We start from the raw sequence: 16674 nt of genomic DNA on the forward strand, positions 1-16674 counted from the left end.
CAGGGTTTATGCCCAGTAGTGGGATTGCTGGGTCATATGGTAGTTCTATTTTTAGTTTTTTAAGGAACCTCCATACTGTTCTCCATAGTGGCTGTATCAATTTACATTCCCACCAACAGTGCAAGAGGGTTCCCTTTTCTCCACACCCTCTCCAGCAATTTGTTGTTTGTAGATTTTCTGATGATGCCCATTCTAACTGGTGTGAGGTGATACCTCATTGTAGTTTTGATTTGCATTTCTCTTACAATTAATGATGTTGAGCAGCTTTTCATGTGCTTCTTGGCCATCTGTATGTCTTCTTTGGAGAAATGGCTATTTAGGTCTTCTGCCCATTTTTGGATTGGGTTATTTGTTTTTATAATATTGAGCTGCATGAGCTGTTTATATATTTTGGAGATTAATCCTTTGTCCTTTGATTCGTTTGCAAATATTTTCTCCCATTCTGAGGGTTGTCTTTTTGTCTTGTTTATGGTTTCCTTTGCTGTGCAAAAGCTTTTAAGTTTCACTAGGTCCCATTTGTTTATTTTTGTTTTTACTTCCATTACTCTAGGAGGTGGATCAAAAAAGATCTTGCTGTGATTTATGTCAAAGAGTGTTCTTCCTATGTTTTCCTCTAAGAGTTTTATAGTGTCTGGTCTTACACTTAGGTCTTTACTCCATTTTGAGTTTATTTTTGTGTATGGTGTTAGGGAGTGTTCTAATTTCATTCTTTTACATGTAGCTGTCCAGTTTTCCCAGCACCACTTATTGAAGAGGCTGTCTTTTCTCCATTGTATATCCTTGCCTCCTTTGTCATAGATTAGTTGACCATAGGTGCGTGGGTTTATCTCTGGGCTTTCTATCTTGTTCCATTGATCTGTACTTCTGTTTTTGTGCCAGTACCATATTGTCTTGATTACTGTAGCTTTGTAGTATAGTCTGAAGTCAGGGAGTCTGATTCCTCCAGCTCCGTTGTTTTCCCTCAAGACTGCTTTGGCTATTTGGGGTCTTTTGTGTCTCCATACAAATTTTAAGATTTTTTTGTTCTAGTTCTGTAAAAAATGCCATTGGTAATTTGATAAGGATTGCATTGAATTTGTAGATTGCTTTGGGTAGTAGAGTCATTTTCACAATATTGATTCTTCCAATCCAAGAACATGGTATATCTCTCTGTTGGTATCATCTTTAATTTCTTTCATCAGTGTCTTATAGTTTTCTGCATACAGGTCTTTTGTCTCCCTAGGTAGGTTTATTCCTAGGTATTTTATTCTTTTTGTTGCAGTGGTAAATGGGAGTATTTCCTTAATTTCTCTTTCAGATTTTTCATCATTAGTGTATAGGAATGCAAGAGATTTCTGTGCATTAATTTTGTATCCTGCAAACTTACCAAATTCACTGATTAGCTTTAGTAGTTTTCTGGTGGCATCTTTAGGATCCTCTATGTATAGTATCATGTCATCTGCAAACAGTGACAGTTTTACTTTTTCTTTTCCAATTTGTATTCTTTTTATTTCTTTTTCTTCTCTGATTGCCATGGCTAGGACTTCAAAACTATGTTGAATAATAGTGGTGAGAGTGGACATCCTTGTCTTGTTCCTGATCTTAGAGGAAATGCTTTCAGTTTTTCACCATTGAGAATGATGTTTGCTGTGGGTTTGTCGTATATGGCCTTTATTATGTTGAGGTAGGTTCCCTCTATGCCCACTTTCTGGAGAGTTTTTATCATAAATGGGTGTTGAATTTGTCAAAGCTTTTTCTGCATCTATTGAGATGATCATATGGTTTTTATTCTTCAATTTGTTAATATGGTGTATCACATTGATTGATTTGCTTATATTGAAAAATCCTTGTCATCCCTGGGATAAATCCCACTAGATCATGGTGTATGATCCTTTAAATGTGTTGTTGGATTCTGTTTGCTAATATTTTGTTGAGGATTTTTGCATCTATATTCATCAGTGATATTGGTCTGTAATTTTCTTTTTTTGTAGTAATTTTGCCTGGTTTTGATATCAGGGTGATGGTGGCCTCATAGAATGAGTTTGGGAGTGTTCCTTCCTCTGCCATTTTTTGGAAGAGTTTGAGAAGGATGGGTGTTAGCTCTTCTCTGGTTTGATAGAATTCACCTGTGAAGCCATCTAGTCCTGGGCTTTTGTTTGTTGGAAGATTTTTAATCAGAGTTTCAATTTCATTACTTGTGATTGGTCTGTTTATATTTTCTATTTCTTCCTGGTTCAGTCTTGGAAGGTTATACCTTTCTAAGAATTTGTCCGTTTCTTCCAGGTTGTCCATTTTATTGGCATAGAGTAGCTTGTTGTAGTCTCTTAGGGTGCTTTGTATTTCTGCGGTGTCTGTTGTAACTTCTCCGTTTTCATTTCTAATTTTATTGATTTGAGTCCTCTCCCTCTTTTTCTTGATGAGTCTGGCTAATGGTTTATCAATTTTGTTTATCTTCTCAAAGAACCAGCTTTTAGTTTTATTGATCTTTGCTGTTATTTTCTTTGTTTCTATTTCATTTATTTCTGCTCTGATCTTTATGATTTCTTCCCTTCTGCTAACTTTGTGTTTTGTTTGTTCTTCTTTCTCTAATTCCTTTAGGTGTAAGGTTAGATTGTTTATTTGAATTTTTTCTTGTTTCTTGAGATAAGCTTGTATAGCTATAAACTTCCCTCTTAGATCTGCTTTTGCTGCATCCCATAGGTTTTGGATCATCGTGTTTTCATTGTCATTTGTCTCTAAGTATTTTTTGGTTTCCTCTTTGATTTCTTCAGTGATCTCTTGGTTATTTAGTAACATATTGTTTAGCCTCCATGTGTTTGTGTTTTTTACGTTCTTTTCCCTGTAATTGATTTCTAATCTCATAGCGTTGTGGTCAGGAAAGATGCTTGATATGATTTAAATTTTCTTAAATTTTCTGAGGCTTGATTTGTGACCCAAGACGTGATCTATCCTGGAAAATGTTCCGTGCGCACTTGAGAAGAAAGTGTAATCTGCTATTTTTGGATGGAATGTCCTATAAATATCAATTAAATCTATCTGGTCTATTGGGTCATTTAAAGTTTGTGTTTCCTTATTTATTTTCATTTTGGATGATCTGTCCATTGGTGTAAGTGAGGTGTGAAAGGCCCCCACTATTATTGTGTTACTGTCGATTTCCTCTTTTATAGCTGTTAGCAGTTGCCTTGTGTATTGAGGTGCTCCTATGTTGGGTGCATAAATATTTACAATTGTTATATCTTCTTGGATTGATCTGTTGATCATTATGTGGTGTCCTTCTTTATTTCTTATAATAGTCTTTATTTTAAAGTCTATTTTGTCTGATATGAGAATTGCTACTCCAGCTTTCTTTTGATTTCCATTTGCATGGAATATCTTTTTCCATCCCCTCACTTTCAGTCTGTATGTGTCCCTAGGTCTGAAGTGGGTCTCTTGTAGACAGCATATATATGGGTCTTGTTTTTGTATCCATTCAGCAAGCCTGTGCCTTTTGGTTGGAGCATTTAATCCATTCACGTTTAAGGTAATTATCGATATGTATGTTCTTATTACCGTTTTCTTAATTGTTTTGGGTTTGTTTTTGTAGGTCCTTTTCTTCTCTTGTGTTTCCCACTTAGAGAAGTTCCTTTTGCATTTGTTGTAGAGCTCATTTGGTGGTGCTGAATTCTCTTAGTTTTTGCTTGTTTGTGAAGCTTTTGATTTCTCCATCGAATCTGAATGAGATCCTTGCTGGGTAGAGTAATCTTGGTTGTAGGTTCTTCCCTTTCATCACTTTAAGTATATCATGCCACTCCCTTCTGGCTTGTAGAGTTTCTGCGGAGAAATCAGCTGTTAACCTTATGGGAGTTCCCTTGTATGTTATTTTTCGTTTTTCCCTTGCTGCTTTCAATAATTTTTCTTTGTTTTTAATTTTTGCCAATTTGTTTACTGTGTGTCTCAGTTTGTTTCTCCTTGGGTTTATCCTGTATTGGACTCTCTGTGCTTCCTGGACTTGGGTAGCTATTTGCTTTCCCATGTTAGGGAAGTTTTCAACTATAATCTCTTCAGATATTTTCTCAGGTCCTTTCTCTCTCTCTTCTCCTTTTGGGGCCCCTGTAATGCGAATGTTGTTGCATTTAATGTTGTTCCAGAGGTCTTTTAGGCTGTCTTCATTTCTTTTCATTCTTTTTTCTTTATTCTGTTCCACAGCAGTGAATTCCACATTCTGTCTTCCAGGTCACTTATCCGTTCTACTGCCTCAGTTATTCTGCTATTGATTCCTTCTAGTGTATTTTTCATTTCAATTATTGTATTGTTCATCTCTGTTTGTTTGTTCTTTAATTCTTCTAGATCTTTGTGAAACATTTCTTGCATCTTTTCGACCTTTGCCTCCATTCTTTTTCTGAGGTCCTGGATCATCTTCACTATCATTATTCTGAATTCTTTTTCTGGAAGGTTGCCTATCTCCACTTCATTTAGTTGTTTTTCTGGGGTTTTATCTTGTTCCTTTATCTGGTACATAGCCCTCTGCCTTTTCATATTGTCTGTCTCTTTGTGATGGTGGTTTTTGTTCCACAGGCTGCAGGATTCTAGTTCTTCTTGTTTCTGCTGTCTTCTTGCTTCTGTAGTTCTTCTTGCTTCTGTGTTTCTTGCTTCTGCTGTCTTCCCTCTGGTGAATGAGGCTATTGGTAATTTTTTTTTGTTTTAAAATTATAATTAAGCTACAAAATATCCTTTGCCAAAATGAGTTTTAAAAACTTAAGGTGGAAATCTTTGTTTATATGTGACAGAAGTAATTGTTTTAGAATACCTGGCTGTGTGTTTCAGATATGATGCTTTCTTGGGTACAGTTAACAGACTGTGGCATAAATAATGAGGACATTTATAATCTTACATGAGAGGTCTGGAAGGCTTGTGTAATTCAGTAGCTGAAGTAATTCAGTGTTCTGGGTCATTTTCTCTCTGATTCTTTTTTCCATCATGACCACATATGGTTGCCATAGGTCTAAAGATTATATTCTTACACAACAAAATCCAAAAGCTGGAAGGAAGAGCAGAGCCTCGTCATAGAAATCCTTTTTTTGTTTTGTTTTGTTTTGTTTTTTCTGGTTGGAAAATCTTTCCTGCAACCCTCAGCATACTTTCTCTTATGTCCCATATAGCCAAAATTGGTTACATATTCAATCCTAAATCAGTTGCTGACAAGAGGAAACGAGATTCCCATTATTGCCTTAGAACAGTGTTCAACCCCTGGAACTTTAAAAGGGACTCACCCATCTGATCCTGTTGATGTCTCATATTAAATCACATCAGTGTTTTGTCATCACTGAGACAGAGAGGCTGATGGGTAGGCAATCACTAGTATTTGCCAAACTATAGTGATAGAATTAAGTTGTAACATTTTCCACATCCTATATAAGAAGTATTCCCACTCAAATGATATTTGTATATTTTAACTTGAGAAGCATGTTACCCTGTATGTGCTACTTCATGATTGGCATAGGAAGCCAATGTTTTGGCTGTTAATTTAGTACAATGTGTTAGTTGTTTACTGTTCTTATTTTTGTCTTGTGTACAATCAATTTCCCTGTGAGATTAAGCTCCTCAGTGCCGTTACATGATTTTGGCAGGAGCTTCAAACTCTTCTTATTTAATCGATTCTTGTTTTTCTAGGTGGATTCTCCACAGTTTTCCTGGTGCGGACTCATGGTGGACTCCGCTATGCATTGAAGCGAATGTATGTCAATAACGCGACAGACCTCAACATTTGTAAAAGGGAAATTACAATTATGGTAAGTGAAAGAGTAATTCCATTTGAAAAATTTGGTGTATTTTCTTTCAGTTTTTCACATAACATTAACCAGCCTTTAGGCAAGCTGCTTATTGGCTTGGGCACATCTAGATAACCTTTGAAGTGTACTCTTTATAGCCATACTTAGGGCTAAATACAAAGAACTCCTACCTTTCCTCCCTTCCCTATTGTAGTTCAACAGGCAAGCTTCTCTGCTTTCTTTTTTCCTTTTTAAAATAAATTTAAATTATGGACTATTTTGAGAAGAGAAGAATTTAGAAAATTAGTGAACACCAGTTTACCCCCTACCCAACTTAAGAATTAAAGGCTTACAGATACAGTTGAAGCTTTCTGTGTATTCATCTCTAACGTTATCCTTATACTGTTATCCTCATCCAAAAGGAAACCCCTATCCTGAATTTGGTGCTTACCATTCCCTTGGGTATTTAATACATTCACTATATGTGTTAGTATTCACAGACAACAGTTAGTTTTGCTTTTCATTTTTAAAATCATGCTGTAAAGTTGATTTTGTGTGTGTGTGTGTGAACTCTGTAGTATTGGTAAGGTATGCTTCAGCAAGGAAAAAATTCTTCTTTAATATTAGGAAAAGTGAAAAATATTTTAACACGCCATTAAAGAAAATTTCAGTTACTCAGTTAACTAGATTAAACATTTCGAGAAAATTACAGAATAAAACTTTCCTTTTTTTCTAGAGTTGCTTATTGTCGGTGCTCTGGATGGTTTCTTATGCTTGTTCTCCCCTCTTTCTCCTCCTCCTCCTCTCTTCCTCTTTTCTTTTATTATCTTCCTCTTCCTCCTCCTCACCCACTGTTTATCAAGTGCTAATATATATATTTAACATTTTTGTTTTATTGAGGTGAAATTCACATACTACACATTTTATAATTCACATTTTAAAATGAACAATTCAGTGGTTTTTAGTACATTCACAGTATTGTGCACAGACTGCCTCTACCTTGTTTTAAAACCTTTTCATCACTCCAAAAGGAAACCCCTGCCCATGAAGCAGTTGCTCCCCATTCCACTCTTGTTCCAGGCCCTGGCAACCACCCGTCTATGTTATGTTTCGATGGATTTAACTATTCTGGATATTTCATATACATGGAATCAAGCAGTATATGACCTTTTGTGTCTGGCTTCTTTCACTTACCATATTTTTAAGGTTCATCCACATTGTAGCACTTATCAGCACTTCATTCCTTTTTATGAATGAATAATAGTCTATTACATATACTATATATGTATCAAAATTTGTTTATGTGTTCATCTATTGATGGACTTTTTAAAAAAAACATGGATAGACATTTGGGCTATTTCTACCTTTTGGCTATTGTGAGTAGTGTTGCTATGAATATGTGTACATATGTATTGTTTATTTTCAGTTCTTTTGGGTATGTATCTAAGAGTAGAATTGCTGGGTCATATGGTAATTCCACATTTAACTTTTTAAGGAACCATTAATTCCACAGCAGTTGAACCATTTTCTGTTCACACCAGCAGTGTTAGGAGGGTTCTAGTTTTTCCACTTCCTTGTAAACACTTGTTACTGTCAAGCCTCCCCAACTGCTAAGAGGGAGATTTTCTTGTTTTGTATCAACATCTTTATCAACACACATATTTTGATCCTTTTTGTTTGAAGATAGGCACATTTGTACAGTATGACTTATCAGAATTCTGCCTTTATTGTCCCTATCCCTTAGCTAGACTAGAGTTGATTAGGCTTTGAGACTTGCTTTTTTTCAGGTAAGGCTATTAGTCAAAAGGGTGAAAAGATTTACTCCGAGATAATAGGGAATCTTAGACTAAGTTTTCTAACTTGAGCCCAGATATGGTATTGTACTGTAATTCTTCCTTTCAATAGAGTTTGTATAATTTTGAGATATATAAAATATAGTCATCATCAACCTCAGCAAAACTCAGGTCCTATGCTTTTAAATAAGATATTTTGGGGAGGTGAGCAGTTGTCTTCCAACTGTTTTTTGATGACTAATCCTTCACTATTTATGTTTATTTATGAATTATTCACATGTTCAGCTGCCGTTAGCTAATATCTCAAATTATATTACACACTTAAAACTAGGTTTATTTTAATGATAGTGGATGTAAATTATTTTAAACGGTATTCTTGATAAGAGTTTTTAATTTACAGACAGACCTTATTTAGATCATTATAATTTTTAACCTTATAAATGTTGATGATTGTCTTGTACTAGGAGCAAAAGTGTCAGATTTGCCATGTTCTTCTTATTTTCTTGTACTTGTAATATTAGTGTTATCTTTATGGTTTCTTTACAAAAATCCTTTTTAGCTATTTGTTTATTTTTTTAGGTTATTTAGTTAAAAGTACATACATTCATAAATTCACTTGACTAGGTGGACATAAATTGCAATATGTTGCAGACAGAACAAACAAACGAGAGTGTAATTGTTAGTTCATAAATGTTAGAGCTTAATTTCTTTATCTTTTTAAGATAAAAATAAGTAAAAGTTCTGATATTTTATTCTTGAGTCCCAAAGGACTATCTTGTACACTCACTTTTGGAAACTGTTACTCTTTTTTTTTTAATTTATTTATTTTTGGCTGAGTTGGGTCTTTGTTACTGTGTGCGGGCTCTTCTCTAGTTGCGGAGAGCAGGGGCTACTCTTCGTTGCAGTGCGCAGGCTTCTCATTGCAGCTGCTTCTATTGTTGCGGAGCACGGGCTCTAGGCACATGGGCTTCAGTAGTTATGGCACTTGGGCTCAGTAGTTGTGGCTCACGGGCTCTAGAGATCAGGCTCAGTAGTTGTGGTGCACGGGCTTAGTTGCTCTGCGGCGTGTGGGATCTTCTTGGACCAGGGCTCAAACCCGTGTCCCCTGCATTGGCAGGCAGATTCTTAACAACTGTGCCACCCAGGAAGCCCTGGAAACTGTTACTTTTGAATGAACCATCTCTTTCTTCCCCAATGAATTTAAAATAAGTATTCATTAACTATTTGCTTGTTAGGAAATGACAGTCACATATAAATAAACTTTCCATTGAAACTGTAGAAACCTTTTTGAAATGTGTCAGATTCCATACTTATACCTAAATCTTACTTTTTGAAATTCTTTAAATATATCAATTTAGACTTGAAATCATTGTTAATGATAGACCTTTAAAATATATGTTTGCCAGTTTTTAAAATTTTGTTTATTTTTTACAGAAAGAGCTGTCTGGTCACAAAAATATCGTGGGTTATTTGGACTGTACTGTTAATTCAATTAGTGATAATGTATGGGAAGTGCTTATCTTAATGGAATATTGTCGAGGTAAGTATTTTTCTGCAGTTGTTTTATGCTAAAAAAATTTGCCCATAAAAATGGGTTAGTAGGTATCTTGATTTCTCCCAGGGCAGCTGTCATCTAATTCTGGGCATTCATTGCAATCTCAGCTTTAATTATTTGTCTAAATAAGGAGTGCTGTTAAAAAGTATTTAAAACCTACTCATAGTTGATGCAGTGATGATATGAGCATATTTTAATGGACAATTAGAAAAATGCTGTTGGGTTTTAAACAGAAAATCTAAAACATAAAGAACAGTCACCTTTCCTGTTCCCTATACATTTCTTCTATAATCCAACCAAGAAGAGCATACTGTGTCCATATTAGTGTTGCAAGATTTTTTTCCAGCACGCTACCATATTATCTTTGAACGTATTAGATGTAATAAATTTCAAGGATGCATTTTGATCTATAATTTTTATAAACTTATATTATGTGGTCTTTTGAAAACATCAGAAGATAGAAAACCACATTTTATTTGGATATAATGTGGTGTTTTCAAAGAAATATTTACTTGTATAGTATGCCTTAAGAATTATAATAATAATTTTTAAAGTCCCTGAAATTTTTTTTTTTTACTTTAATGGGTGTAATGGGGGCAATTAATCCATTTCCTGCAAACTTGCTTTTCCCCCTCCCCCATCAGACTGTATCTGACAGTTTGGATTCTAGGGAGCTCTGGTTTATATATAAATTCTCTTAAGACAGTTACGATTGTTAATTATGGTACCAGGAACCTTTGTCACTTCCTGAAGGTTGGAGGAGAAGGAGGTTGGTGATGATAATGGAGAAAAATGTGGTCTCATTTACTCCAGTCTTGTAAGAAGGGGGAAGGACAGAGGAAAATGAAATGAATCAATATTATAATATCTATTGTGATATGTTTGTAACTTATTTCCATATATAACGTAAAAAATTAGATATTTTCTTGATTGTTTTTCCTTATTTATATCTCGTCTTCTCTACTGTAAAGCATTGTGATCTCTTTAAGGAGACGATACTGATTTTCTTTACCCTACTTTCCTGAATTCTAGCATTTAAGGTGCCAATTCTTAGCTGGATGAGAGTTGACTAATAGCCCTTGGCTACTTGTAACTTTTTAAAAATAATTGAATTGAGCATAATTATAATCCTGGGTGAGTTTAATTGTCATCCAGAAGGCATTTTAAAAGGGGAGCTACATGAGCTTCAGTTTTTAGGCAAGTGAGTATTTGGGAGCCAGTGGTGCAGTCTACTGCAGATAACATTAAGTATCTTGTTAAAAAAAGTCATATCAAAATTTAAATGGGATGGTACAGCATTTTAAATTAAGTGGTAATAAGTGTAATCTCAGAGAGATGAAGATTGTTGAGGCTAGAAAAATGTTGACTTTTTAAATTTTAATGATGAAATTGGACAGAGTTCTTGTTTAGGAGATGATAACTGTTTGAAAAATATGTAAATATTTGGGAGTTACACGCACCTTATTTTAAAAGACCTTCAGTATACATTGTTTGCTTTCTGAATCTGATTTTTAAATTTTTCATTAGAATAATTTTACTTTAATTTTCAGAAGACTTTGATTTTGAATAATGAAATTTTGTTTGTTTCTACATTTGAAATGCAGATCAAATAGAGCTTTTTAGCTTTTTTTGGGGACTGGATTTTGTGATTCAAGCCTTCTAGCCCAAAGAGCTCTGAAGGGAAGAAAGAAGATTGACTTTTGTTTAACATTTATTCTACTCATTACAACATTGAAAGTGTGGAAAAGATAGAATGAGTTCAAGGTTATGATTTCTTTAGCTGTGAAAAGATATTTCAAGAATGTGAATGAACACCGATAAAACACTTTTCTTACCGTTTAATTTTTGGATAAAATGAGTCAGGGGGTCTGACAAACAAGAGGATGGAGGAAATTGCTGCCTAGTCAGGTGCCTCAATCTTATATGAGACACTTTGAACAAATTACAACCAAATGGACCTGAGTTTTCTGAAAGTTGAGGATTGATAGGTAAAATAAATGTTTTTTTCCCCCTGCTTTAAAGTTCTAAGAAAAAACACCTATTTCAGAAAATATATGAGTATGCTGTTTAGGCAGTAATAATAGAAGGAACAAGTGTATATGCACCTTCTTACAGATTACACAGTAGCAGACATTCATTTATTCACACTTGTTACAGGAAAGTTTCAAGTTAATATAAGCTTGCCTTTTCAAATTTCCAAACTTGATTTCTGTTAGAATGCTGTGAATGAATCATGTATTTACTTGCATTCTTAAAATATCATGATAGTGAACTTTCTCTTAGTAATTAAGAATTGTCATTATTAGATTATCAATTATTATAATACATTGTAATATTTAATAATTCTCTCGGGGCTCATTGTTGTGGCTATTTGATTTTAGTAAGTTACTCTGCCCACTATCTCTTAACCTGGTTTAGAGCATTAGCCCCTTAACCCATCTCTCTTTTTCCACTCTTGTGATTCCTCCATCCCTCAATCAAGGAGATCTTTTAAAAGGTCAGATCAGGAAGTTTCCTTGGTTCTCAAGATAAAAATCTCAAGATAAAATCTTGAGATCAAGATAAAATCTTGATTTGTTTGTCTTGTCAGTATCATCTGACTTTACTCTCTTCTCTGCTTTCTAGACCATACCCACAGTGGTTCTCTTTAAGTTATTCAAAATCATTAAGCTCTTTCCCAAACTAGAGGCCTTTGTATATGTCACTTGCTATCACTAGTGTGTTCTCCCAGATCTCTGCCAGGTTAATTCCTGATTAACCTTCAGTCTCAACATAAATAATCACTTCCTTAGGCCTTCTCTGGCATTCTCTTCTCCCCATCCTCCTTCACTAATTTAAATTTGGGTTTTTCTCATTTTATCCTTATTGTACGTAATTATGATAAATACTTGTGTGATTGTTTAGTGTTTATCTCTGCCTTTAGACTATAAATTCCATGATAATAGAGACTTTATCTTTGTTCACCACTGTTTACCCCTAAAACTAGCACAGTGTTGAATAACCGTTTCTTTAAATCTGTGATGCCATCAATTACAAGGTACACTCTGAATTTGGAGATGTTAAAATATGGCCAATAGCTTTAGCAGAACGTCACTTATTTTAAGATGTTCTCATTTCAGAGATGTAAAATATGAAAAAAAATGTATGTCATTGAATCAACACAATATGGTATAATAAGCATCCTTACATGAAAATTATAAAAAAAGCCAATTCCCCATTTCCTGAGACCATAGACATTTCTTAATCTCTTTGTTTGTGGTAGTCTTCATTTATTAAAAATATGTCTTCTCAAAATTACTTTTTTGGTTAGCTGGGCAGGTAGTGAATCAGATGAATAAGAAGCTGCAGACAGGTTTTACAGAACCAGAAGTGTTACAGATATTCTGTGATACCTGTGAAGCTGTTGCAAGGTTGCATCAGTGTAAGACTCCAATAATTCACCGGGATCTGAAGGTATGAACTTTAGTCTACTTATGGATTAATGCCTTTTAAACTTTGGAGTTAAAAATGTTCTTGGACTGTCTTCATATAAACCAGTTTTTATTACTAGCACTGAGATTGGTCTCTCTGTCCCCAGCTACATTTCCTGAGGCCATATAAAGACTGACTATAGAATTGAAATTGTGCTTTTCATGACCCTGAGGGTTGCTAGCACGGCTGTAGAGGTGGACTTTGTGCTCCCTACTTTGCTTCTGTTTTACAGAGCAGGCTTCTTTAAAAGGTTTCATATGAACAAAAATATGAACATCACTGACACAGGTTGGATATCCCTCCACACTATTCTTCCCAGTTCAGCACTCCTCCTATTTCTTATAATTCATTTTAAGCATCAGGGTGTTTTCCAGAGATATTGGAGGTGACCGTAAATGGGTCTCTTTACTCATTTATTTATAATTTACTGTAGTTTTAGATAATTTACTATAATTTGGTGATGATTGTCACTCTAAGGTCACTTTGTCTTACATTTTCGTGGAATCTGACCTCTTGTATATGGTACCCACTTGTTAAATTGGAAAAAGTGCCCAAAGGGGATTGGACATTCCTGGTATCATATTGCTTGAGCTATCATTACACATATTGTTTAGAAGCATAGGTGTCCTCTTTGATACCTACAAACACTAAGATTACAAAAATTCCTCTTCCTGAAATGCTTTATGCCCAGATATCCCATGGCTAATCTTTCCCCCACTTCAAATCTGCTCAGATTCACTTTCTCAGTGAGTCCTGTCCTTATACCACCTTATTTATAATTACAACCTAACCTTTCCATACTCTACTTGTTCTACCTTTTATTATCACTTGTCACTTTCTCAGATACTATAAAATTTGCTTATGTATTATGTCTGTTGGTTATTTTCTGTCCTCTCCCACTACACTGTAAGCTTCCTGTGGGCAGGGATTTTTCTCTTGTGTACTGATGTATCCAAGCATTTAGAACAGTGCCTGGCACATAGCAGGGTCTAAATAAATATTTAATGAATGAATGAATCCTAATTCTGACTTATTATACAAAATTTATGAAAAGTGATAATAAAATTCTCTTAAGATACAAGAGAATAGAAGATGTCACTTAGAATATAGGTTGTTAACCATGAAAGCATCATCTAGGGAAACCTGTACTGAAAGGATACAAGTCAAGGCAAGATTGAAATACTTGACTGCAGACCTCTGTCCCTTAATTTCGATAACCAGTATAGTTCATTTCAGTTCTCTTGAATATGCAACTTTTACATTTTCCCCAATAATTCGGTCTGATTTTTTTGCACTGTTATAGCTCATTAACTTTTTAAATGTAAAGTTGATGTTTTCAGCTGAGTCTTCTTGATTTTAAAACAAAAAAGACATTGAACTGCATAATTTTATATAGACCATATTTCATATACTTAGTTCTTTTTACATGTGTAAATTTATGCAATCCTGTGTTTGTTTTAAGTAAGTTTCTTTTTTTTTAAGTTGATTTCTTGTATAAATCTTTATTTTGTACAAATATTGAATATTTTTAAAAGAGTAAAATGAAATATAGAAGAAAAATTGTAAAGAAACTGTAATGTGAGTATTTTGGTAGAGTTGAGAGAAATTGAATTACTCATTTAAAACTGTATCATAAAAATAAAAAATATTGTGTAAAAATATTAATAATAGTATCATTTATTGCGTGTTTACCTTATTTCAGTCACTGTTCTAAGCCCTTTACATGTTTTAATTCTTTCAGTTTTTACAGCAATCCCATGTAATAGATATTATTATTTTCCCCATTTCATAGATAAGGAGACTAAAGCACAAGAGTGGTTAAGCAAGTTGTCCAAGGGTACATATACTAATAAGTAGCAGAGCTGGGCTGTGAACCCACATTCTCCTGTTTTAGAAACTGTGCACATAATTTTTATTTAAGTTACTACAACTCTGATCTCTAAGTTAAGGCATAAAGTCAAATCTGTGTTCTTCAGTGTAGTATTTTAGATAAAAATGGAATTAGGAGTCAATCAGAGGTAGAATTGTAATGGTTTTTGTTACCTTTCTGTAGGTAAGCTAAGTGTCAGAAAAGGAGAAAAATGGAGGTGTAGTATAGACTCTGACTGCTACTAGTTCTTCTCTTCCATAGAAGCAGTTTTTGAGAGGACTTAGGGTTCCTTGGCTCTTGCAAAAATCATCCTGGGATGGGAGAAGCACTTCTCTGTTCTTAGTGAGAGAAGCAGTAGATAAAGTAAAGTATATTTTTGTTCTGAATCATTTGTCCTTTCTCACAATTTGAGGTGTCCTCTCTCTCTCTCTCTCTCTCTCTGTCTCTACCTATCTCTCTCTGTCTCTCTCTATATATACATATCAGTGTTTATTGTGTAAAAACATTGTTATAAAAAGATAATTTTCACCTTGAAAATACTACTAATAATTGCTTTTCTTTTCTGAAGGTGGAAAATATTTTGTTGAATGATGGTGGAAACTATGTACTTTGTGACTTCGGCAGTGCCACAAATAAATTTCTTAATCCTCAGAAAGATGGAGTTAATATAGTAGAAGAAGAAATTAAAAAGTAAGTGTTATCTTTATTGTGCTTTGTCTCATGGGAATTTTAGTTAACTTGAGTCTGTGACCAGCTCTGCTAATATAAATTTTAGGTATTCCATTAATAGCTTTCTTTAAGATATTTCTGTGCCATAGACATTGATTAGTTTATGTCTCATCTAGTTCAATAGGAAATACATTTTACAATGGAAACAAAATTTTCATCTGCATTGTAAACAAATTTATCAAGAAATTTGTTAAATAAGCTATAGTAATTAGTGGAAGCATTAAAGGAAGTTTGAAGTTATTGCTGAATTCAGTTAAACATCTGTTTTTATCGATACTGAGGATTTGTGCTTCTTAGGAAAAAATTAAATTATTTGAAAACATTAAACTTTTACTTCATATTTAATATTAAGAAGATTGATCTATTAATGCATTGAAAACTATGTGGAAAACTTGTTACTTTATAATATTGTATTGGAAAACTTTCTGGTAGAAATGTAACTCGTATCTGCCTTACACTTTCTTAATCTTGTACTTTCCATGGTTGCTAGAGTACTATTATAAGGACCTTTCCCTGACTTTTCTGTTTTCTAGTTTTAGAAAATAGTACTGCTTGTAAATCTTAGGTTATCTTAATAAAATGATAACAGAATGCAGAAAGATCTGTCAGAATAGAAATTTCTAAGTAGCTGCCTTTTCTAAGTTGCTTTTCTTCACTTCCTGACAAATTCTCAATTGTTTAAGGCTGCCTAGGAGCTTTCGTTTGAACTGCAACATATATTTTGAGATAGCTCAGGTAGAGCTGATCTTACTCTGGACCATTTGTATAAAACTATGGTTTTCTAGACTTACATATTTTCTACTCAGGAAACAGCCTATGATGATTATGTTAGATTCCATAAAAACAAACTCCTTAGTAAATATATAAATGTCCTCAAGAAACAGAACAATGAATTATTGAATTAGCTTCTTGTGGATATTTGTATATACATATAATTTTAAAAGATTGGGTTGTGATGTATAGTGACAGCTGCAGAATTCTGCTCAAGCATCTTTGACTTGCTGGAAGTTTCATTTCTTGCTGTTAAGATCTGAAGTATAGTTAAGGTTCAGCAGAATTGTACACTAGTGATGAATGTAATAAGCTCATGGGTTCTTGTGCTTTGTGGCTCAGTTGAGGAGTTAATGATCTAACCATTTATTCAGTTAACAGGTAATTATTTAGGGCCTACAATGTAGTGGACACTGTTGATGGTGCTACAGTATAGCAGTGAACAAAAAAAATAAAGTCCCGTCCTCATGTAGTTTATATTCTGGTTTCTTAGATCACTCCTCTGTAGTAGTATCATCAGAATGTATCACCCAGTCAGGGTAATTTGGAAAAAGTAAGATGGTAGAATATTGAGCTTTAAGATACTCTGTAAAATGAAACATATAAACACTGAAAATGAATCTTAAATTATGCTATAATATAGGAATTCCTTTGATATTCTAATAATTTCTGCACCACTTTATTCTGTTCATTGAGCACTACTTTATTCTGTTCATAATGGATTTGGAGTTTTTATACTGGTAAATATTTATTCACAGT

The 16674-nt window shown here is 34.0% G+C and overlaps 1 protein-coding gene across 3 annotated transcripts in view; it reads left to right on the forward strand.

Annotated features, from left to right (window-relative positions):
• Positions 1-16674, forward strand: part of BMP2K (BMP2 inducible kinase) — a 120343-nt gene that overhangs the window by 49630 nt on the left and 54039 nt on the right. For all 3 annotated transcript variants that reach the window (XM_061192404.1, XM_061192405.1, XM_061192406.1), the window contains exons 2-5: positions 5629-5747; positions 8954-9059; positions 12385-12527; positions 14984-15105. In XM_061192404.1, coding sequence (XP_061048387.1) covers positions 5629-5747; positions 8954-9059; positions 12385-12527; positions 14984-15105 — 490 coding nt within the window. The remainder of the gene's footprint in view (positions 1-5628; positions 5748-8953; positions 9060-12384; positions 12528-14983; positions 15106-16674) is intronic.

Source organism: Eubalaena glacialis, chromosome 5 (genome assembly GCF_028564815.1).
Source record: "Eubalaena glacialis isolate mEubGla1 chromosome 5, mEubGla1.1.hap2.+ XY, whole genome shotgun sequence".
Classification (NCBI taxonomy): Eukaryota; Metazoa; Chordata; class Mammalia; order Artiodactyla; family Balaenidae; genus Eubalaena; species Eubalaena glacialis.